Source organism: Poeciliopsis prolifica, unplaced genomic scaffold (genome assembly GCF_027474105.1).
Source record: "Poeciliopsis prolifica strain line A6 unplaced genomic scaffold, Auburn_PproV2 SCAFFOLD055, whole genome shotgun sequence".
NCBI classification, from domain to species: domain Eukaryota; kingdom Metazoa; phylum Chordata; class Actinopteri; order Cyprinodontiformes; family Poeciliidae; genus Poeciliopsis; species Poeciliopsis prolifica.
The window spans coordinates 952,302-977,217 of record NW_026562430.1 but is presented as its reverse complement, the minus strand read 5'-3'; the positions used below and the strand labels follow the sequence as shown (position 1 = coordinate 977,217).

General features: G+C 37.9%; 1 protein-coding gene across 2 annotated transcripts in view; it reads left to right on the top strand.

The window, feature by feature from the left end:
* Positions 1-24,916, top strand: part of LOC129379073 (interleukin-1 receptor accessory protein-like 1) — a 185,347-nt gene that overhangs the window by 49,121 nt on the left and 111,310 nt on the right. For both annotated transcript variants that reach the window (XM_055059651.1, XM_055059650.1), the window contains exon 3: positions 17,156-17,435. In XM_055059651.1, the coding sequence (XP_054915626.1) occupies positions 17,156-17,435 (280 nt within the window). The remainder of the gene's footprint in view (positions 1-17,155; positions 17,436-24,916) is intronic.

Genomic DNA, 24,916 nt, shown 5'->3' with positions numbered 1-24,916 from the left:
AAAAGAGGAGTGGGACTGAACGAGCGGGGGTGAGGTTGGTTGGGTATGACACAGGAGCGGATAAACTGGCATCCTGGAGCGTCTGTGTATGAAAAGCTATCTACCAGGAAGCAGACCATATTGAATGTCAAGTTATTTGGTTGCACAAGCAGATAAAAAAAAAATAAAATGTCTTGTTCATGTAAAATTGTTGCAAGAATATTCTAGGATATACGTCAAGTTGATCATTTGTGGTTTTATGATTTTAGGACTGTTCTTATTAATATTTGCATTAAAAGAAACAATAAGTTACCTTTTAATGAATTTTGTTGAACTGTTTGAACATGTAACATATAATTAACATATAATTACATTGATTAGTCTTTTTTTTTTAATTTGATGCCAGAATAATCTCCTTCAGGGATAATCTAAGAATGCATTTGACGGCTGCTCTCTTGTGCATAACAGTGAAAACACAAACACTGCATTTTACCTGGAGGCTGTCTCATACATGGTCTACCATTTCCCTGAATTGCTGCAACAAATTTCCAATGACCACATCTATTTTAAACAAATCATAGAAGTTCAAATATATATGCAATATATTTTAAAATCATCTACTGTTATGTATAATATTGGTGTCTTTTGGTGGTGTATAATTTGTTCCCCTCAGAAATCTCCATAGATAGAATTGAATTAACCAGCAAATGCTGCTCGAACTTAAAGATAGTCCACATTAACATGTGATTTCCGATTACCAGCTTTTGTTAACCTCTTGACTCCCAAAGTCAAGTTTGTCAAATTGAGATTTTCTTGAAATTTAACTGGATGTGGTTGTGCGTGTCCATTTTGGCTTTTTCAACGCATTATTTGTTCCTTAAAAGTCTTTTTAAGCTGATGTGTTCTTCATGTGTTTCAGTTGTCTCAGACCTGGAGAAAAGCAGCTAATTATCATTAAAAGGAAGCATTTTCTTATCTGATAAATTCCTTTCCACACTTCCCCGCTTGCAAGCTCTTTATTCTTCAGAAAACAAGAGTTTTGTAGGTGTGAATCGAGGCTCTTTTGTTTGAGAGGAAAGGGGTTGTAAAATTACTCATCCACTTTAAAAACCAGATGAAAAGGTCAGTCGTGATTTGTTTCGTAGAGCAGGTATTTAGGTGTTCTGTCTTTAAAACATTTTTTGTGCCCTTTAACATTTTGTACACCCCAGAACATAAATTGCACTGTATTAGACATTTTCTGCAGTAAAATCTACCCATTGTTTGATTGATTGTTTTGATTTACTCTTAGTTGTGTTCAATTCTTTAATCAATCGTTTATTAACTGCGACTGCTCAGGAGCTTTTAGCATTTCTGCTTTGAACATCAATTAACAATGTGGAGGAAGGATGAAATTTCATGTGTAGGGGAGATGGTGTTGTGATACGAGTCTGAGCCTTAATATTAAAATATGATTGATTAGTTGGCATCTGTCTTTACATGACTTGCACTCCTATGCAAAGCACATCAAATATTCTCTATTCTCACCAGTTAGCATTATAAACTGCAAATGGCAGTCTCTGTGTGTATTTTTTAAATTATTTAGATCATTACTTTAACTGTGGGACTCGAAAAGCTGCCAACATTTTCACCTCAGCGTAGTCATAACAGATAGGAATTGGAAAATTGCTGCTTTCCTATGGGGCATTTTGTTTTTTAAATTTCTAATTGCCATGTAACTGGCCAGGCCAACTGCAAATGGGCCAACAACAATTTATCAAACCTACTTTAAAGCATAAATTGGAAGCAATTTATTTACATTTCTTTTGCACGGTGGTGAGGAAAATAAATTTAGTCTTAAAAGCATAAATCAAAAGACCATATGGCAATCTGTAATTATGGTAAAATGCTCTGAATTGATCCTGAGGGTAATCAGAAGGTCTAAAAGTGTAATATCTTCAGGGGTGTGGAAAATAAAGTAAGAAATATTTGGTTTGTCGCTGCCCATTTTGTATGCTGCACTGCTACTGAGAGAAGAGAAGCAAAGCACAGAGAAGACACTGTCTCTCTGGAATAATGTTGCGTTTGTGGTGGGGTGGCAGCGTGGAGGGGTGTGGAGTGAAAACCAAAGTCAAGCTATTTGGGAATGTATTGTATCAGTTTAACAGAGGAATGACATCCCTAAGGAAAAGAAGAGCACACTTACGGCAAAACATGGCACAGTTTTCGTCGCACTTGAATGCATCCATTTCTTTATGCATGCAAGCAACTAAAGAAAATATTACATCTAACGATTTACTGAAATGCTTTACAATATTGGTGGCCTCCAGTGTCAGCAATAATACATGGTTATGAAATTTAGGCTCAGTTTTTGATGCTGAAAAAAGTTCAATTCTTGCGTCTTTCCTCCACCACATATACTTATGCCCTTGGGCAAGGCATTTTACCCCAAGATGCCTACCGATCTTTGCACTGATGTATAAATATGTTATTTTAGTATAAGTTACCATGCGCTAGCTAATGTACTGTATATGCAGTTACCAAGCTTACTACTATTAGCATTTAAAGCTACTGTGCATATATCTTTGCTTTATACTTTCAAAAACAATATCTATATGATAAAAGGTGATTTTAAAGTAAAGTATGTAACTGATTTAACATTAACTTTTATATACAATGTATCCATAGGATCAGGGTTGGTGAATCTTGGAGTTCTGGTATGTTTGCAATTTGGTAACAATTTAACCAGTTATAGAGTTGATGTATGCTGACTGTTTTAGTCTCTTTATTTTAAAGATAGAACATAAAAATTAAGGCAAAATGCCATGTCTGTTGGTGTAAAAATCAGTTCACTGTTATATTTTCCATTCATTTGCATTTGCAGCTATCCCTTTTTTTAATGCTAAGGTCTGCATTATTTGCAGACATTGGCAAATAATGGTGCTAAAATTGTTTTATTGTGATACGTTGTTGATAGCCTGGTATTAGCGACTTGTTTACTTTATTATTTGCCAGCTAACATTATAATGATCATTATGTTCGTGCCGCCCGCATGATCCCAACATGATTGCCCTGTTCCAGCTAATGAAGCTTGCTCGGCTTGCCGTGATACCTGTCACCCTACCGCAGCCTGGCCTCGACTTGATTACCTCTGGTCCAAGTAATTTATTTATTTTCATTAACCGAAACATTAGATGTCTTTTCTTACCGGATGCAGGAATTCCGTTAATGAACATGCCAGTAAAAATGAGGATGAAAGCAGTAGTTAATTATCTCCTGGAACATTCTGCGGGACCGATTAATTCTAATAAAAAAGAGGAGTCATTACCGCAGGCTTGACTTGTCGATCTGTTGATTTGAGAAGCTGTTTACAGGGTTCATAGGATAAGAAATTAAATTGAAATGTACTCCAGGACCTCATTATAAATATCACACCCTTGTGAAAAAGTTTTTTTTTTTATTGTTGAGAAAAGTGGTACATTGCAAGTCTGAATTAAATGTCAGATTTTTAATTTTTTTATTTTTAGGAACTGCAAGTTTGAACTATGTAAAACTATCAACTTGTTCCTTTTTAAAATGTATCCTTTGTTAGTAAAGATGTTGCCTGTATCAGAAATAAAAGAGGAATTGGTTAGCGTTTCACATACTTATTCCAAGTATGCTTCATCATTTACTCTTGCTCAAATAACCTGAACAGTTGTTGAGGTGTTACACTTACGGACGTTCACAAGAAACTGCATCAGGCGTTATACCTGTGGAAAACAGAAAATGAGATTTACTGTTGTGTAAAAGATCTGACCCAGCAGAGTTTTAGTTAACAGATCTCCTGCAATGGCGGTAGGTTTGCCATGGTTTTCTGTTGTTTTCTGCATGCTATTAACAAGATGGATGAGCCAAAAATGAGTTTTCTGGCTCCTTTGGCTAATAGGGCCATTTATCTCAGGATCTAATATTCCTGATTGTTTGTAAAATAGTGGATCGGCGATGAAGTGGGAGGGGAGATTGCGTTTCGAAAGCCTCCTGACAGTCTCTAATCTGCATGTTTACTGCCTTCATTAGAAGATCATCAAGTGTAGCATCGATTGTGGAGTAGTCATCACGTTTGGAGTCATATATCCAGATTCAGCAGGAAACTTTGTAATCCAGAAGGAGCCATGAGTTCAAAACGTCTGAACAAACCTGTTTCTTTTTTTGTGTGTGTGCATAAATGCAGATTTAGCTTTTTTGTAGCTCTTCTAGTTGGGACTTTCTTATGGATAATGGTTATTTTAAACACAGTATCCATGTTTAAAACAGTAAAGACGACACTATTGAAATATATTTTGTTTTGCAAATTCTACAAACTTATCTTCACTGTGAGACTATAATTGATATTAATTGAAAATAAAAATAAAAGCCTTAGTCTCTTAACTTTTACAAAGACAATACCCAAATCAATGACTTTGTCGAACAAATTTGGAAAGTGAAGACTTCTGATATTCTCCAGGTTGTAGAAAAGGTCAGAACTATAAGGTAAAGTGTACAAACTTTTTATTTTTATTTTTTTTAACATAGCTCTATGTGTTTCTCACAAATATGAAACGCATACAGCTAGCATGCTCACAGTGAGTGCTAATTCAATGTGTTGGCAGAAAACAGTCAATTAACTACGCAACATGCCTAATGGAGGTGATGAAAAGGACTCGAGGGTGGCCTTAAGCTCCTACGGTTGGTCCTGAAGTAATCCATCGACACCCGTCCTTGCTTCTTCTCCCTCTACTTTCCTCTCCTCCTTTTTATCATTCCCTCCCACTCTGCTGGAAGCAGAAATACAGGAGGTGAAGAGAGGTAAGAAACCCTGTCTTGTTACATCATCACAACCTCCCATATTTTGTACGCTCCGGTGAAAAATTCATGTATTCCTCCTGCTTCCTACTTTCACTGATCACTTAGAGGGAGGGATGTTGTTTCATTAGTGACTGAGCCTGGACTTGGATGGACTCGGGGCGGGAGAGGGGTGGTGAGGATCAAGGCCTTATAGAGCGGATGGATAGGATGATGGGGAAAGGAGAGGCGGATGCTCTCTGTAATCGTTGGCCAGCATGTTTAGTCATGGTCCTGGTAATCTCTGTTGACCTTGGCTGCTGCCTGGCTGACTGGATTTCTGCAGTGCTGCATTAATATGCGCACAGTTAAGAGATGTGCACTCAGCCTGTCTTTGAATCTGTTTGCCGTCTGTCTGCCCCCCCTCTAAACCCTTCCTCCAACACGCCTAGCCCATCACACACGCACATGCCATCTCTGCCCCCTCTTTCCTCTTTTTCATACATTACTGGCAACCAGCTCCCTCTCATCCATTTAGCCTGCCTCTTCCCATACTCTCTATAAAAGAATCACAGACTTCAAAATTTATGATGGCATCTCAATTAGACTGGTGTCAGAATTTGGCAGGCTGAGGGGGTTTAGGGTTATTTTTATAGCATTCCTGTCTTATTAGATGATGTGCAGCTGAGCAAGATGGCAAAGACAAGAGAAATGGAAGGGCCGAAGCAATGACGAAAAACGTGAGCTTTGCATAAACCTTGATATTTAATTTTTCTTTTCTCCTCCTAAAACAACAGCATTTCAGTCTCATGAAATATTTCAGAAAAGATTCTTCATTTTGTGTTTACCTCTTTTAAAAGATAAGTCAGAGGTTATGCAGAACTGGCAATAACAGTTCTCTGTATATATTTTTTGTAAAAAGAATTAGTAACAATTTGTTGTTTTCTTATGGTTGCTTAGTCTAAATACTAGGCTGTTGAAGTCAAATCATTGTTTGGTTGTATGGTTACAAATTGTTCAATGGCACAAAGCATCCCAAGACAGACCTTGAAAACAAAGAATTTTGTTTTCAGCCAATGCTTTTCAGTGATTAACAAGAGCACTGAAAAAATTCAGTTTTTCTGAATAAAAAACATCAAATTTAAGAATTTTAAAACTTTATAAGTTAGTACTTCTAAACTATTGAGTAATATATAACTTCATTGTCATCTTTACCTATTTTTTCGGTGTTGCAGTTGGCAGTGTTTTTTTTTTATCTTCAAAAACCTACAGTTTGATCAGCTTGTTGCAAACCCGAGATTTTATCTCTGCAAAAATATTTCCCTCACTGTTAGTTCCTGAAATATGGTGGTCTAATCACATTCAGATCCAATCTCTCTTGTTTTGACATTTGTTTTTGAAGCAATTGTTAAATATAAACTTTCACACCTTGTTTGCTTTTTATTTTCTTAAAATGCCTCGCTTACCTTGCAGCAGCTGGAACAACATCCCTGTTTTCAAATATGAGTCAGTTTAAAGAGCTGGAAGAACGATGGATTAATACAGCGTGCTCATCTACCTCTGTGGATAATTTGTTTGTATTGAATTATCCATTGTTACCCTGACTGAACCTGCATTTCCTACCAACACAGTCACAGTTTTTTGTTGGCTGTCTTTTGTGAATTTTTTCTTGGTTTTAGCTTTTTATAGTAAATTCTGCAAAACCGGTTTGGGTATATGAATTAGCGCTGATGAGTCGGCGAGTTAAATTACAGGGATTATTTCCTTCAGTAAGATAAGAATCACCCTTTTGTTTAACCTTTTTAACACTGTTCCACCACAGCTCTCCGGCTTCCCCTCAGACGGTCATCCATCTAGAGCAGTGAACCCCGGTTTAATTAATTATGAATATGCAAATGTATGCTCCGAGCACCAGGATCTCAATTTCCATTTTCTTTGCCTTTTTCCGTTCTCTGCTTCTTCTTTCCTTTCCCCGCTATTCTGCAACTGCACAAGGATTCATTAATTCAAGTTCATAAAGTTTATAATTTGCTGACATTGTGAATTATGTTTTTAACTGTTGCACATCTTTAAACCCAAAGTGGCTAAAATATGTCATGCAATTTTACTTTTTATTGTCTGGACAATGCATAGAAAAGAAAGAGTGGAGAGCATGTTAATGGAAGTTTAATGCAGGGTTTCTAAGTGGAGCAGAAAGGGATGGCTTATTTTAAACCAGGAAAACAAACTCGGTGTTATTAGCTGGATAGCTAAAAGATCAAAAAATTATAGTTTGTGTATTCAGAGAGTTGTTGTTGTTATGTAACAGAGAAAATTGTTTAAAAATGGCCATATTTGCCTTGTTTGTCTCTATTTCTCTTCTACGTTGATAGTTGAAATTGATTGTCCATAATGCAAACACTTTTTGTTTGTTTCTTGTATTTAGTTTGCATCCTTCTTGTTGTAACAAGGCCAGATTCATAGAATTAATCTAATTCAGCTGCTTGTGCTAAAACCAGCTTTAAGTTACTTATTTTGAATAACTTGCATAGGTTGGCATTCAAAATTTATGAACAAGACATTGAATTGAATTTGCATCTCAAGAGCATTGTCATCTGTAAGTCACTCACTCTCACTTTTCACTATGTCCTACAGCAGCAACATTCATATTGGAGAGTGTTAGTGCTTTGTAAGCATAAAATGTTTACTGATAAAGTGGAAATGTTATGTTTCTGGTTGATTAATCAGGGTTGGTTAAACTTGAAACTGGACCAACTAACCTGTTGCATCAATAATTCGATATTTTTTTTAATCAATTTTATTCTCGGCTGTGAGTGTTAGAGTTGAGGCCCAATGTTCTTCAGAAAGTAGCTCCTGCTCAACGCTGTGTGACCCTCACCTGCACATGTAATATTCAGTAAAGTCCCGGAAGATAACTTTTTTATTATACCACATCACTTGAGAACTTTACTCAGAATTTCATTAAGTAAAGGAAATGATCTCAAAGCAGTGACATTTTCCTGCTGGAAAACTGTCACTCTGATGCCTTCTTTATATATTAAAGTTTTTTAAGTAGATTTATTTAACAGGGCAAGAAGCTTTGAAGCATACAGGCTTCCAGTGTTGAGAAAATGACACATTTCATGAAACTTTGATCACAAAAGCTGGCAAACATACATTTTAAGACCCTGTTTGTTCTAATTTCCCTTTTCTTTTCTGAAAAAAAAAGTTTCTATTTTCCTCACTGGCTTATAGGAAGATACTGTCCCATTCTGAAAAATCCAACACAGCTATTTGACTTGCAAAGAGGACAAGGCCAATGCCTTGTGCAGAAAAGTGGGGGGGTGGTGAGAAATACATCTGCATTTTCAGGAAACATCCCCGCCAGCTGTCAACCCTTCTTTATGTCACAGGCTTAACATTGTCACAGAGAATGAGTGCAGCGCTCCGTATTATCCAGTTTGTAATTGAATTGTAGCGAGAGGTAGGTTGGTAATCAGTGTACAGCAGGTAGTTTTTGTTCCAGTGTTTGACAGTAATGTCCTCTAATGGGAAGCCCAGGCTCTACTCTGGTTCCAGGCCGCTAGGTTTCCCTGAATCCCCATCTGCTTGTTTATGTGCGTGTGTGTAGAAGTGGTGTGCAAAGTTTATTTAGTCTAGTTGTGCTCTGTGAATTCTGGGATACAATCAGATTTGTAAAATTTTATTGTAAGTCTGCAGTGTGTTTGGGTGAAACCTTCCACAACCTCTGAATTTCAGTCAACAATCGCTAATTTTCTTATGAAAAATTTAACCTTGATCACACACACAGTCATAATCTACAATCTACGTCTGGTGATTTAGCACCAAGGCCCCAAGTGATTTGGGCAATGAGGTTTTTCTATCTGTGACTTTTAGAGATCTCTCTGTCCTTGTGAAACTCCAATCATTTCACAATCCTGCTCCTCTCACAACCTTCCCTCATCCTCCCACTTTTGTACTACATAAATGGAGATAGAATTGAGGTAAAGCAGAGGTAGAGAAGGAGAAATGGTGATGCGGTAGTTAACCATGTGGGAAAAAAAAACAAGGTCAGAGTTGACATACTAGAGTTGACACCAGCACCCATCAGGACCATACCCTCTGCTTGCTTGGCTACATATTCTTGCCATCTTATCATTTCACAGACGGCTGACTCAGTGGCCGATGTGACAAGGCTCTCTATCCATCTGGGCACACTCTATTTTCACCAACGCTTATTTTGCGGGGGCATCGGAGCACAACGCCCAAATGGTGTGTCGTTGTCTGTAGTGGACCGGTGTGGTCTGAGTCACCGGCTGATGCACCCACACTGCCATGATACAGCACAGAATAACAGGCTGGCAGCGCTGCCGGCGGAGGCAGTGCGACCAGTTCTCCATGTGCATGTGTTTGTTCTCGCTCAGATTCTCGTTCCTGTGTGGGTGGGTGAGGGGGGGAAATCATCTTATGTGCGCAGTCATGTCTGCAATGCAGCACTTGTTTTTTTTTTTTTTTTTTCTCAGGAGTCGGTATTGTTTATATTGTGTGTCTCGACGCCTCCCAAGGCTGTTTGTTAGATGAGAGGATTACTGGCGCCGTGGGGAACAGAAGGATGCTTTTCTGACGATATAGTGCTCTCTCCAGAGGTGAAACCCTGCTCATAATAGGCTCTTTGTTAATTCTGCTTTTTGTGTAACGTTCCCATAAAATGGGCAAAACAAAATTGCAAGTAAACACGAAAATAGACCCTGTTTTATTTATACCATTAAATTCCCATTAGAAACAATAACTCGCATAATCAACACTGTCAGGACTATATTGAGAATGAGGCAGATGCAGTTCTCAACAACTCAGACAAGGTTAGATGGCCAAATTGTGTTACACTGAAGCAATTTCAATTATTAAGCTCTCCTATTAATCAATAAATTAAAAGAGAGCTCCTGTTTTAACATTTAAGACAATTTTATTGTTGTTTTCCATTTATATGTTTGCAGTTTTATTCAAAATAGGTGGTAAAGTTAAGGCCCTATTTACTCAAATGCAGACATTTTTCAATAGAAATTGAAGTTTCATCCTTTAGCAGCAGCTACTTTTGTGCTTCGTGTTTCCCTTCGTATTTAGAGTTGAGATTACAGGCAGCAGGGGCCTCTCTTAAGGTCTTGGCCAATCGAGGGAGCAGAATCCGCTACAGAAGAGAAAACCTCAAAGTTTGTGGCCAATGTTTATGATTAGGAAAAAAAACCTTTTTTGTTTTTCGTCTTTTTCAATCAGATATGGGTATTTGCATATAAATAACAGTCCAGTGACTGTCAAAAAGAGAGGTAAACAAGAAATGAAGACAAAGTGTCATATAAGTAAAGACGGGGACAGATTGAACTGTTTTATCTGCTGGTGAGGAACAGGAAAGCAGACTGGAGGTAAATGTCACTATGATCATTTAATAGGGTCAGCAGCTACAGTCACCAAGAACGAATTGGATTTCTTCTTTGCTATTCATTTTAAAAACCTAATTTTTCTTTACATATTGGAAATCCTTCCTTTTAAATGTGATTTTATGAGAATCCTTCCTTTTAAATGTGATTTTATGAGAATCTGAATGTGCAGTTGCATTTCTTGTGAAACAAGGACATTAGCGATGACAGAGAACTAAAGTTCCCTTCTTCACTTAGCTGTGCTTGGTTTGATATTGTCAGACTTGGACTTCAGCTCCTTTATACCAAAAAAAGAAGTGATGAAACACTGGAATATTTGATAAGCCACATGTTGTGGAGTCTCACAAAGAGGATCTGAAACTGAAAACTGACAGAGACAAATGATACATGTTACCAGTGAGGAAAGAGGCTGCCAGCTTTTCTGGATCCTGCTGAGCGGGCCTGGCACTACACACCAGGACCAACTCAAAAAGGCAAGCTTCCCAATAACTGATGCCCACCAAGCCTGCAGGGCTGGTCCATTTTCTTTCTTGTTGTGATCTGTAGGGTTTTCTCCATAGCCAACAAAGGGATTCTTGGTGTTGCTGTTTCAGGCTGTAAGAAAAAAAATCAGCGCCTTTGTGTAAACAAGAGCATTCATACTTATTCCACAGCAAAAATATTCATGTATGTTCAATTTTTTCACGTTTTATATTTCAATCCATAGTTGTGGTTTATTGTTCCAGGTCTGTAGATTCTTTGTGCCTCCATATTGCCCATAATGGCGGCCATTTGCAGTTTCTTGTTGTGGCCGTGCCATTCCACCAGCAGCTTGCAAACCTTAATTACCTGCTTGTAATTTAGGTTTTTATTCTCTTTATCCTCATTGCATTGGCTCTTATTATTAAGGTGCCCTATGGTGGATGTCTAGCTGTGACTGTGCATGCATATGTGTGCAAGACACCCTTTGCTTATTGCTGCATTGGCTGATGACTCAGTCCATTTCTTTTTTTTTTTTCCAACCTGCTGGATGTACTTCAAACACACTGGGTAGCCTCCTCCTTTCCCCACTGGCAGCCAAGAGGTTACCGTCCCCACACATCAGAGCTATTTTTCTCTTAATTGAGACCCACTCTGCTGCAACAGCATTTTCACAAGGTGGAAAATGGCAGGTCAAGACATCAGGACATCCCTCTTCTCTAAGCCTCTGTCCCTTTGGCAAAAGTGACTGTGATGTTGATGAGTTCCTTTGGGGATCTTGGAGCTCCTCCAGCTCAGATGCTACACCTCTTAAGGGCATGTAAAGGTTGGTGTCTTGCCACCTCTTTTGTTGTATGTGCAGCAACCGCTCTTGTGTGTTGATTCATTCAGCCGAGGTCTAAAATATGCATGTTGTCCCGATCGAATTATGCCAGAGATTTTATGGAGAAAAAATAGTGGTAAACCATCTTGTCGAGTCGCTATGAGAGAGCAGACACTTTGAGGGAGTCTCTGTGGTGACCTGAGTCAATCTGCATCTGATTACCCCACAGCAGACCTGTAACCCAATTCATGAGCTCATCGCTGGCTCTCCAGGAGCACCGGATGAATGGCTCCTTTTGCTTTTACGACACTAAAACGTTGACGAAACGCCGGGACATAATATTTGTTTCACTTCATTTCATCCACCTATAAACCTGCATTTTTTTTCAATGATAACATCTTGGTCACATCTGTGCTGCATCTTCTTAGCAGTAACCTTGACATGATTCTTTTTATATGGTTGCTCTAGGTTTTATGTGTGTGTTATGTCTAGGTTTAGTTGCTCCAAATGGCATTGCCTTTAAAATTGGCGTCCTAATTTTTAGGAAATTTCCTTTCATATCAAGTATTTGCTAGTACATCCAGATATAGATAGTTGCCAACTAGTGAAAAAAATGATGCTTTGAAAACCCTAGAAAAGGAGTGTTTTCTTTCAGTCTCTAAATTGAAGACTTAATAAACCGGCACCTCACTCAGGAGTTGTCTTCCTGAATGAATACTTGTTTACATAGACAAGATTTCTGCCCTAGTTCTTAAAGCCATTAGTAATTAGAATTGTATATCAAATCTTCAATCATTAGAATATGTGATATGTGTAAAACAATATTAGTAAATGGAAGCAGCTGAAAGTCTTAATTTTCTACACATAATCAGTCTTTACTTTGCACAGCATTGTTTAAATACATCACTGTATTCATTCTATACATTCATCTTGAATGTTATTTAGTTCTGATAAGCCAATATTTAAGGAGAATAAGTTTTTCAAGAACAGCTTTTGATTTTACAAATAAAAAAAGGAAATTCTCACATTTTTCTTTGTTGGCAAAAGCATTTTCTCTTACCTTGCTATAAGGTAAATAAAATAAAACACCTTTGTACAGTTATATTTTGCTTAATTGCAAAGTTAAGTCAGGCAAAAACCAAGAGTTCTTATTCAAACGTTTATTTCTATTAAATCCAGCAAATATTTGTTCCTGTATCATTTAGTATAAATTAATTATTTTAGGTTACCATTTTGTTTCTTATGCTGGGACCTTGGCCATTCTGAGAGTAATTGTTCTGTTTTTTGTGGGTCATGGGAGTTTATAGATTTGCTCAGTCCCTAACGCAGCTGATGATGGCGCGAGTTGCTTCAAAGCTGCTGGAGTTGTTATCTCTCGGCAGATTGGCGCGTTCCCTCACCAATTGCTGCGCAGTCAAATGGAAATGTGTCGAGTCGGGAAATGATAATCGAGTTCAATTAGGCTTTGTACCATGTTTGTATTCTGCCAACAGATTATCCAGAATCCCTACCCTCTCTGAGAGAAACAATAAACCTCTGTCAAAAGTCTGAAATGGGCAATTTCAGGAAAGGTACCGATAACAAATATTGGCACTGCCAAGCTACTCATGGCGTTATTAGAGACAAATATAGCGAAGCTTTTGAAGCAGCTTGGCTGGAGTTCATTCTTGAAGGAAATTAATTTCCAATGTTTGTCTCCTTTTTTACTCCCAAAACCACTTACTGTAGTGGAATGCCTCATGCTTCCATGGAGCATTTTAAATATGCCAGACCCAGAATTGGATATTTTCAAAAATAATAAGAAGACAATAACATTTTTCCCAATTAGCACTCATATGTCGAAACAAATTTTATTACAAAGACAAAAAAATATAGATTTCCAATTTGCTCTTCTTATTCTGACATGTAAGATGAAAAACATCTGGATAAAAATAAAATAATTTTCCTGGTATAAGTCAGTTTGCCAGCTCTTCGTGTTCTAGCTGGATCTTGCGTGTGTGTGACCTTTTCCACCTCTTTTTTTTTTTTTTTTTTCTGCTGTTTTTATTAGTGGCGAGCGTGAAACACTTCAGAGTCTCAATTAGCACTCACAATTAGAAGTGAAACCATCTTGGCAGCGCTCGCCTTACTTTAAGCCTTCAAGTTATTATCGTCCACAAACTAATTAGCAAGTTCTTGATAAGCGAGGGGTCGGCCCTCTGTTGCCATAGTAACGGTTAATCACAATGAAAGCATTGTGCTGGTGGGCAGGTCACAGAGCACACTGACTTCCTCTGCATTTCTTTTGTGCTTCACTTCATTCGCAGCTCTAAAATTTTGTGCACTCACAAGGCCGTTTCTTGTTGACTTGCTTCAAAAAGAGGAATTTAAAAAAAAGAGAAATTCGACACGAGTTCATAGTTGAACACACGTGTTGTATCAGACTGTCATGCATGATTGCTGATTATTTCTCATCATATTAATACCTCTAATGAGGGACCATCAGCTGATATTTTTATTGTGAAATTAACAGATTCTAAAGTCTCCCTGTTTGCATAGACAAATATATGCATCATTTATTTGTCTATTTGGAGTGTTGAAGTGACAAAGTTAGTTGTTTTTGGGTTTTAAAAAAATGTTGCTAAAAGAATTATCTGCCGCCGTTGAAGTGAGAGATGGATGATCTCAATAATTGCCTGGTGAACAGAATTCAAACAAGCGAAATGAGTGCAAACAGATGGAAGCCCCTAAAGCTGCAGATAAACTCTTGAAATGGTTAGTATTCACTTTAGTGCCAACTGTGTGCAACATTTAAAATGCATTTTCTTTCTAAAGAAAAGAAGAGGGAGGCCTATGAGTCACAAATTTCAGAAATATCAGGAAATTAAATTTGAAAATTGCACAAGAAGGCACCTGTTTCTAGTTTTTTTCCCTTTAAGCTAAGGATCAATCTGCCAAGCAGCAGATATTTTAAAAACCTTGCATTAGTAGTGATTCACATTCTGATGTTTTTAAGCTCTTAAAAGATAGCAGATGTTTATGTAACTTTCAATCTCATAAACCAACAGCAAACCTCGTTAATTTCACTTTTTAACAAACCAAACTGTATACAATCAGTCAGTTTATATTCATTACTCATAGGGACAAACTTTGTATCTATTTGGCAAAAACAATATTTGATCCTGTTAAGGGCGACAATGCACGTTATGTATTTGATACATAGTTTGATCTACGTACCATGTTGGTATGGCAGCTGTTTATACATTTCAGCATAGATGTGGAAATTTGACTTTGAAATAGAAACAATTTAGGACACCAACTTTAAATTTAAAAGCAATAATATTTGTTTCTATTATCAGTGTATGTGACTTAAACTATACCATTATGAAGCCTAAAATGCTCCTTCCCTCAAATGATCTGTCATATTATGTCACGTTTTTCATGTTTCTGTCTTTTATTTTCTCCACTTCAGCACACACAATACCAACAGACGTCACTCTTGCCATTCTCAACCTGACATTTAAAATCCCACACAAAACAGTGCAGCAACATGAATACGCAGTTAACCACTTCAACAGTAACACCCCCTATGACTGCAGTGTGCAATCCACCCCTCTGATTGGCAGGCAGGTTGCCTGTTTGGTGAATAAAATATTTATAGACGCTCAATTATCCAAGCCTGTTGTGTCTGACACAGCTGTGCTTGCCAGATGTTTTTATTTAAAGGAAGAGGCATGAAGCAAGGTGAAGTCGGGGGGAAAGTGTGTTCAGAAACCCTCCCATGCTTTGCAGCTTTATTCTAGATGATATGCAACAACAAACATACGAAATAACACAAAGTTAATTACATTTCTTTAATAAACAATTTAAGATATGTTTGAAGCTTTTGTTCATGCTGCCTGATATTAATTAGCTGGGTTTTTTAAATTCAGTCTCACTCATCATTTATAAAATTACAGTCATCCCAATAATGTGTTTAATTAAAAGGATGGAAAAAAGAACCGTTTGGCTGCAAAGAGTCACTATGAGAGGCTTGTTGAGAATTAAAGCAACTGCTACCATCTTTCTGAATATGTCAAGGCTGTGAGTTTCTCAAATTAAAAATCAAAGGGACTTTTTTTTTCTCCCATCATATTTCCCTTGTGGCAAAATCGGAAGCTGAAATGGTGAAATGTGTTTTACATTTATTTAAGGCCAAAGTTTGTTTGTATCGGATCAAACCTCTTGTTTATATTGTAGTTGAGTATTCAAGAATAACAGGCATCCCAACCTCATGCATTTTAACATGCTCTCATCTGTATCAGATTTCTTCCTTTATTGTTGCATTATTTATTGTCTGTTTGCTCTGACAACTCCCATGTTATCGTGTTTTTGTTTTTCCCTGAATTTATATTTTTTTAATCAAATTTTGAGAGGATATTTGGTTAACTGTGTTGCTTTAAATCTGTTGTAAAATGATTGTTATTCAAACTAATTTTTAAAAATTATATATAAACAGTTGACCCATAAACATAACTTGTAGAAACTCTAAAACAGATTGTACACTTATTTTTATTTACGCGTGCATCAATTTTTCAATTCTCCCTGAACATGGACTATGTTTTTAATGCCCTACTCGATGTACATCTTTTGATCTGTTTCTCCAAAGTGAACCATCTCTAGGGTAGGTTGTGCATGTGGAGGTTACCATGGTGATTGCATCCCAGTTAGATGTGGGCCAGCATTGTGTTACCAGAATCCCATGCTGGAGCCTGGGGCTATTAGCCGAGGTCTTAGACTTGCCATGTAATACTCAGGAAACCTTAGAGCTGCTTCTTTTTGCTCTTTTTTTTTTATTATTCAGCAGCATGAACCCTATGCCAACCATCTTGGACACTTCACCGCCTGCAGAAATATCAATCAGTCATACAATGTCTGTGTGAGTTTCCATCTGTGGAGATTAAAGGGTATATTTCTCACCTTAAGTTAGATAATTATGGGAGCAGCTGAACTGTTTCCATACCTGCTCTGCATTACAAATTCAATTATGACTTTATCTTCAAAGAATTTTTACTGATACTTGTGAGCTTGTTGAGATATTCTAATAGGAGGGCACCTGTGGCTTTGGACTTTGCCTGGCTCTTGATATAGCAGAAGATATGATAATGCCGGATGTCTCATAACTTCAGGATCGGAGCAAGATTGAAATGCGTCTATCAGAGGTCAGTTTTAGGAATGTGTCATTGCAGCCTTTTAAAGTGGAACCTGTGGGAGGTTCAGATAGAAATTATTCGGTATACAAAATCCTCAAGCAGCATGATTGCAGATTGGATAAGTATTTTTATAATCTTGCAACTTTAAAATTTAAATTGAATCCTGTTAGGTACTCTTAAGGTAATAAAACACCATAAGCAAACATTTTCAAAGAAATCGAGATTTATGTAAAAGGTATATATCTTGTGTTTTAATTTTCTTTTACTAATGTATCCTTTCAGTTCTCTTTTGTCTCGCAGTGGTTTTGATTTCTAAAGATGACATGTATGTGAAAGACACAACTCCAGACACAGCAGAAAGTTGCAGAACGTCAATGATGTATCCAGAGCTTTGATGCACCACACAACTATCACCAGGATGCCTATATTAACTGCAATGTAAAACATTGTTTGCTGGATACTATATTCATAGCCACATGCTTTCCTCTACAGCTCCTGATTAAATTTATGTTTCTCTTCTTCCTTTTCAGTGGAAGGCTGCACTGACTGGTCTGTGGACTACCAAAAGTACAAAGTCCTTGTTGGGGAGCCTGTCCGGATCAAGTGTGCTTTATTCTATGGATACATCCGGGCAAACTACAGCCATGCGCAGAGCACAGGACTTAGCCTCATGTGGTACAAAAGTGCAGTGCATGGGGATTTCGAGGAACCCATCAGTTTTGATGGTGCAAGGATGAGCAAAGAAGAGGATTCTATCTGGTTCCGACCAGCTGAACTGGATGATGTGGGGTATTATTCCTGTGTATTAAGGTATGTGTTTTAACTCAAAATCCCAAAGATAAACAGTTTATCTCCACCTTACAGCTCGAAACGGAGCAAGCATTTGTTTCAAAATCCTCCACCATTTTAGGGGGATTATTTTGCCAGTGGCATGTCTATAAAACGAAGTTACATTGTCTTGCATCCCTGCAGGCATGAGCAAAGCCCTGTAAAAGTCTTCCTCTGTAGATGCCTAATAAAGTCAAGATGTAGCCAAAAGATAGCTGGTCAAGGTTCCACAGAGCACTTTCTGTGCCCACAAGGCCTCGTTGCCTCATTTTATATGTTAAATTAGTTTTTATTTCCCACTCAAGGGCAATAAACCATATGACGTGATTGGTAAGTCCATAATCCTTTGGCCTTCACAAGTTCTTGTTTTCTGAAAACCTCATGGAAAGAAGTGAAATGCTTGAGTGTACTTGATCTTGAAAAGATTGCACAGTGGGAAAAACTGCAAAGATTTAAACAAAAGGGAAAAAATTGGCTTGTGCTATCTTCCCTCTTAACTCACTGGATGTTGGAGGCATACAATTGTTTGATTTATGAGTTAGATTATGTGGTAAAACTTCTGGTTTCCCAACGGCTTTCATCGACATGAAGGTGGTCTGTGGCCGCTCGGAATGAAAATGTTAAGCTGCGATCTGTTTTTGTCTCACGGCCAGAGGAACTTTAAAACTTAAAATCTTTCTGCATGACAGAAGCGCTGTCTTTTTATTTTTTATTTGGCAACACTTATGCACTTTAAGACCTTTTGTTAAGTATTCAATCAAAACTAGCCCTGATCAATGTTGAGTACATTTTCTTTATTTAATAATTTTTCATAGGTTGTATGTTGATTTGGAACGTTCTTTTGCACAGCATTTTGATTGACTTTAATCAGCAACATTACTAACAAACACTTATCTATGTACAAATATAGGTGATGAGTCTGTACAATTTATGAATGTCACTTCTGAATTGAATTTGCGAAATTTAAATTGAAGTTCTTGGTATGACTTACTAAGATGCAGGTGTTCCCTTTAAAGAGTGGGATTTTCTACTTTTCTTCCCTTTTCATTTTCAAATGTTGCAGTCAAAGCAATCAAATCACCTTTTATGCTCAGGAAGTTTCCTAACTGAGTGAAATGACATGGAAGCATCAAAGCGGCAGCCATGAAGAGAAGCTTCAGCATGGAAAAGGGGCTAAACTATTTTCTTCCCAACTTTTTTCTTGAGGATGCAGAGGGCATGTCCAGCAATGTGACCTTTGGCTTTCCAATCTGAAGATCAAAATCTCGTGTTCAGGTCAACTCACAACTTAAACTCTAAGATTCCATCATTGATAACAAATGAAAATCTATTTGTTTGTGAGACATTAACTATATTTGTAAGAGACGCCTCTTGCTGCCTGAAGTCTAGTCATGACTCGGCTCTCCTGTCAGTTCTTCCTCCTCATCAGTAAATTCAGTAAATTTGGTGGTTAAGAGCGGCTCATGGAGGCGGTCCCAAACCGCACAGCTGAACTATTTAATGTGAAACAATAAATAAGGGGTTGTAGTTTAAAACTGTAGAGCCGGGATGTCAAAGTCAAATACACTGAAGGCCAAAAAACCAAATTTGCTGCAAGCCGAGGCCAAACACAGTGTATATTATTGGATAATTAAACGAATAAAGCAATATTTTCTTATGGATCTATCAGTAACCTCAAGGGAAAACAAATTCAACAGACAAACAGCAAAAAAATTTTTTGAAAAACTAAATATGTTTCTTAATATCAAGATAAATGCATAAATTAAAGTGCATTATAAACTGAAACTACATAATTGTGCTGCTCTATGATGTTGATGTTCTTGTCTTTGTGTGTTTCTGAGAAGCTTGTTAGAGCCGTCTTAGATTATATTCTCATTACAGCCGGACTATCTACACACAGGCAGTGACTGAAGAGTTACTTTGAAAAAGTTACTTTTATCAGATTACTGATTAGTCCTTGAATTAGTCATTTAGATTACTGACTACTTTATTAGGAAAGTAACTGACATTAACAGTAAATATTTACTGTTAAATAGTTATTTACTGTTAAATAGTTATTTACTGTTAAATAGTTAACTATGTAACGGTAAATATTTATTCACTGTAACTATTGTTGCGTTTTTGTTGTTGTCAGCAGCTGCTAACAACAACAACGCAGTGAAAATGACCTTTGACAAAACTTAGTAGTTTCATCAAAGATCAATATGATTATTTTATGATGATTACATCAACACTGTGTCTCCAGTTATAAAGTTAAACTGAAGGAGAGATTGTTTTTCAAGGGAAAACAGTGCAAAGAGAAAAGAAAAAAAATGTTCTTCACGCAAGTCGCTATATTGTTTTTTCAGCGATTCAATTGTTGCTCTCGCATCCTTCAACTCATTATTTAGTTCCTGTATTCTCCATTCTTGTTCTTTAATCTCCCTCAGTCCTGCCAGTCATCTGATGGATTTTTTGCTTCAGGCTCTCCACCGTTGTCTTCAGCATGTTGTTCTCATCCTCCAGCTCCATGCTCCGTTTCTCGAGAACACTCACCGTTGTAAAATGTAAATTTTCTGCCATCACTGACGTCTTCGTTGAACTTTGTGAAACCGCAAATGAATCTCTCTGTGGAATCTTGGATTATAGAGACAGTCACCAATGATGTCACTGTTGTGAATCGAGGGAATAATGTGCACTTGAACAGTAGTTTTCAATGCAGGTTTCTTTGTGTTTCAGAAGCTCAACTCTAAGGGAGTTTGGCTATTACTATTCCACACCATTAGCGCCCTCCCCTTCCATGTAGCAGCCGCCGTGAATAGAAACATGGTGAACCACTCCAACAATTCTCTATTCACTCGTGTTGGCAGCAGTTTCTGGAGGTAGACAATCAGCTCAGAGTTATTGTGTAATCACACCGAGTAGAGTCTTGAGATTTGATTTGGATGAGCACTGTTGCGTTTTCACTGGTCCCTGCCTTTGAGAACCAAATTAAGGGGCAACACTTATTTGTTGTTATGGAGAGAGAGGGAAAAACGTACAGAGCCCTTTCAGTTAACAGGAGATTTCTCTTTGTGGAGTTGTCTTTGAATTTTTAATGGTTTCATAGACTTTAGCTGTGTTTTCACACTAGAGGATTAGGAGTCAGCTCGCTTTTCTCAACATTATGTGCTTCCTGTCTTTCCTCAGTAAAATGGAGCACAATAACATGGTCTTTAAGTTGCATTTAATGGTTTTGCTGTACAATTATTTTTCCTGGACTGTTGCAGCTGAGATCTAGACGTATGTGTTGTTATCCACATTGCAGAGATGAGGCTGAAGTTATTCTGCAACATCTTCAATTCTTTTTGCTTTAGGGTTTGAGCGCTTCTGTTAACTGAGTCCAAACAGGAAGTTACCTTTTCTCAAGCTATCCCTATGACAGCTGCGGTTTCTGTTCCACTAGCGGCCAGAACCATATTTTAGAAAAATATATGACTTTATGCTTTGCAGATATATCATCCTACCATCAACATGTGCTAAAATAATCGCATTAGCTGGAAATTGACCTAACTTACTGCATGTCTGCCAGCTATAATAACTGAACCGACTAAAAAGAAAAAATAACAATCAAGCGAAACACATTCATTTGTCACAGTGTGTTTACTGTCAGCTTTGCAACACTTGAATTAAGGAAATAAAACACAATAGTGTAGGGAGTTTCACATGCTTGATTATATAGTAATAACTTATTAACCTTGCAGGTAAAGGGCGTTTTCTCTTGACTGGCTCATTAGTCAGCTCTCTGCAGCAACATGCTGCAGTTCAGGAACAGGAAAGCCCACTCAGGAAGACTTCCACAGCACAGGTTGAATATATCAGGTTTGTCTGAGGGCTGATCAACATTGTAAAGGTATTTGTGAAGCCTTTGTAATTACTTTGGCTTTCCACAAGATCTGTTTGTAGTTCCACTGTGGAGAATATTAAAGGGCAGCTTCAAAGTTATGCTGGAGTTTGATCACTTGATCTGTAATGCCTTCATGTTTTACCTTGTTAGAGATCAAAGAGGGACACTCTGATGTATGTCATATATAATACCACTCAATACAGAGCTCTTCTACCATCAGTTACGAAGATTACTATGTAGCATGTAATTGCACCTACTTGGATGTGTTCTCTGTTTTTGGTTGAAGGTTAAAAACGCTGTAATGGATTCAGATAGTCGTGCAAACACACTGCAGCACGCTCGTCTGCTCCCTCAGTGTGACTCATTTAAATTCCCAGGTACCCCAGCCAAGTCAAAGGATTGCTCTTCTCCTTTGTCTCTGGAGTGTGGGCCCTATAGATGATCTGCACTCGCATATGTTAACACATTACCACTGGCTCAAGCTCTTGGCTGTGTTTTCAGTTGAGGATCCTCGCCGTTTTGAAACATGAAGGGCCCTGTGGGATGGAACAAATGAACCTCAGCACAACAATAAGTGATTTCTCACTGGGTACATTTCATAGTTGAGCAGACTGCAACAGTTCAGCACCAGTTACGATGAGATCCCTGGATGTTACATTATTAGTCTGGTAGAAAGAAGGGGAAAGCATGCCAGTCATCTTCGGAAATTTAACTCTCTGTCTAAAAAGGCTGTTTTTGTTTAACTTGAAACTTTATTCCTCTGTGATTTAAAACTTTTGGCCTTCTTAGTGCTTTTCTTTCCAGCCACACACATCAGTCCGGGCATCTTCATCACATCTTTATTTGCCTGCTCAGCTGCACTTAAAGTGTGTCAGAGGGCATATCCGTACACCGACACACCTGTGCACATCAGCATGCACACAAACAGAGTGTCAGGTTTACTTGCCCAGCTGTCAGTGGAAGGGAACTCTGTGTACTTCCCAACCTACATGTGACAGCAAACCAACACACATTCACATTCAACATTTCAAGCAGGCTGAAATGTCACTTCTGCTCTCTGGGATTGGTTAGCATGAACATGCTCGTACACACGCAAGCCCTAGATGCATTACAGGCACATGATGAAGGAGAACGGGAGACAGAGAGGAGCAGATGAATACCGCCATACGTCAAATTGAGGTCACCACTCAGCTGTTTCGAATACAATATCCTGAGGAACTTTGTCGTATGAAAAGCGAAAACATCTGCAGCGGCAGTGTCACTTAGAGTACAGTACAAAGTGAGCCGCATGCATGTGCACAGGCACCCTAATGCATTTGAAGGTACCTGTGACTCTCCTGCAATGTTGCAGGTCTCTGTAAAAAATATTAATAGTGTACTGTTTCTGCTGTGATTAAATTCTTGCATCTGAGAAAATCAAGCGAGAAGGAGTCAAATTAGACATGAGTGGGAAAAACACATTTAGGACTGTCATCTGGAAGGAAGATTGAAATATGGCATAGAAATAAATTCAGGAACAAATGTTGTACAGTGGCTTTCAAAAATATTAATACCTTTTTTTTTCATGCTTTGTCATGTGACACAAAAGTCAAAGTGTGTTTTGTCACAGAGCAACACAGTTGTATATGAAGCAGAAATTGTGTGGTTTTTAAAATTTACATATATAATCGAGAGAAGTGATGCATGCATTTATGTTCTTCCTCAAGAGTAAATACAGTATAGAACTGTCTTTGGTGATTTTCATTGATTTAAGTCTTTTCAGGTCCATGTGTACCAGCTTTGCACATCTAGAAACTTTTTCACCATTTTTCTTTGCAAAATATTTCCTTATCTGCTGGAAAAGATGGTTGAATAACCTAAATAACATATTTAAATCAATGATTAAATTTTTATTGAGCTCAGATGTCTATTTATTCAGTGATGTAGGAGCAAAACTTTTTTAAATTGAAAACAAATGGTTTTCAATTAAAATGCAATCAATTTTGATTAACTAATTACAGACCTTGGTATTAACTTAACTTATTTTTTCCCCTCATCACTAGTTAAAAAATAGATATAGAATTTTATGTCCAACTAATCTACATGGTTTGAATTACAAAATTTTACTTCCAAATGATATTCCATTATGATTCTTAGCCTTGGAAACTTTGCTATTCATGAACAAATGACCAAACATGAGCAGAGCTACAGCAAATACATCACTGTGAAAGTACAGAGATTTATCTGAAGGACAGATCTATCGCACAGGAAGAATTTTTGGCCCCTTGTAGTTAGCCAGCATCTCACCTTTGACCCCGCTCACAGGCACCGACATGCTGCCACTGCCTCAGGCTTATTAATGGCTTTCCTGCATGCCCTGCAATACCTGGGCTGTCGGCACCAAAGGACATTGAGAGAGGAGGATTATAAAGGGGGGCGGTGTGTGTATCTATTCTATTATTTAAGCTTAAAATTCCTGGTGTGCATGCATCTCACCTTGCGTCTTGAACACACACGTTACAAAGCACCTCCCACCTGTCCCATGCCGTGGCCATTTTGACCGTATTAGTATTCGTGTGCAGGAGTGGCTGGTGATCTCTCAGGGAAGTGACAGTCAGAATGGGCTGTCTGGAACGCTCTGTCACTCAGCTCCAGTCAGGGCCTGTCCAATTGATCCTGCCCAGCTGTCAAAGCCAATGAAAGACGCTAGACTAAGGAGCAGCATGGATGGTTTTTGCTGCAAGAAGTTGTGGATGATGGATAAAGAAGTATTGTGGTGTGGGCTTTGAGCTTCCTGGAAAGAAACAATCTGGTAGCACCTCTTTGACAATATATTCAACAACGAGAGTTTCTGAATTCTGTTTATTTTTTTAATCTTTTCACAAGAAGCATAACATCGTTGAGGTTTGATATCACAGTGAAGAGCGAAAAGTCCTTTCTCCCACCAGTAATGGCACCACATATTGAATATACATCACCCAAAAGATCATAGCTATGAAACCTTACTGATGATAAAACAAAATTAGATCTGCTGTTTTCCACTTCCCAGCCAGTAGTTGTTACCTCAGCAGCTTGTGTGTGAGCAGTTTGCTTCACCAACTTTCTGCACTGTTCAGCAGAAAAAGTAAGAAGTTATTGAAGCGTAAAGCAGCCAAGGCCTTGGAATCTGTTGATCTTTCCTAATTAAGATTTTTCTGTTTGTCAAAGATGAAGAAGAGGCAAGTTCTCTTAATTTTGCTAATGCTTTGGTTGTTGTGAGGATGGAAAAGTAAACACCAATTCTTTCATGGCATTTTTACCATGCTTTTAAACTGGCAAATTGACGCATTAGATTTCAAATAATTGGCAAAAATTATTATTTGTGTTGTCTTTTTCTTGGAAGGTTTTTTTGCAAGCATATGATAAAGGTCACTGTTAATGTGTGTTAATCTAATGGCAGATTTAACAAGTCTTTGCTCTATAGACAGACGTTAGTGCAGATTTCAGAGAAATAATCATGAATCCATTTCAAACTCAGCGCTGTTTTTGCTTTTACCTCTAGAAAACAGACATAAAACCCAGAAAAATAATAAAATTTTGAGATGGGAAGTTAGTAGGAACCCTGGCTGTGAAGCCCTTT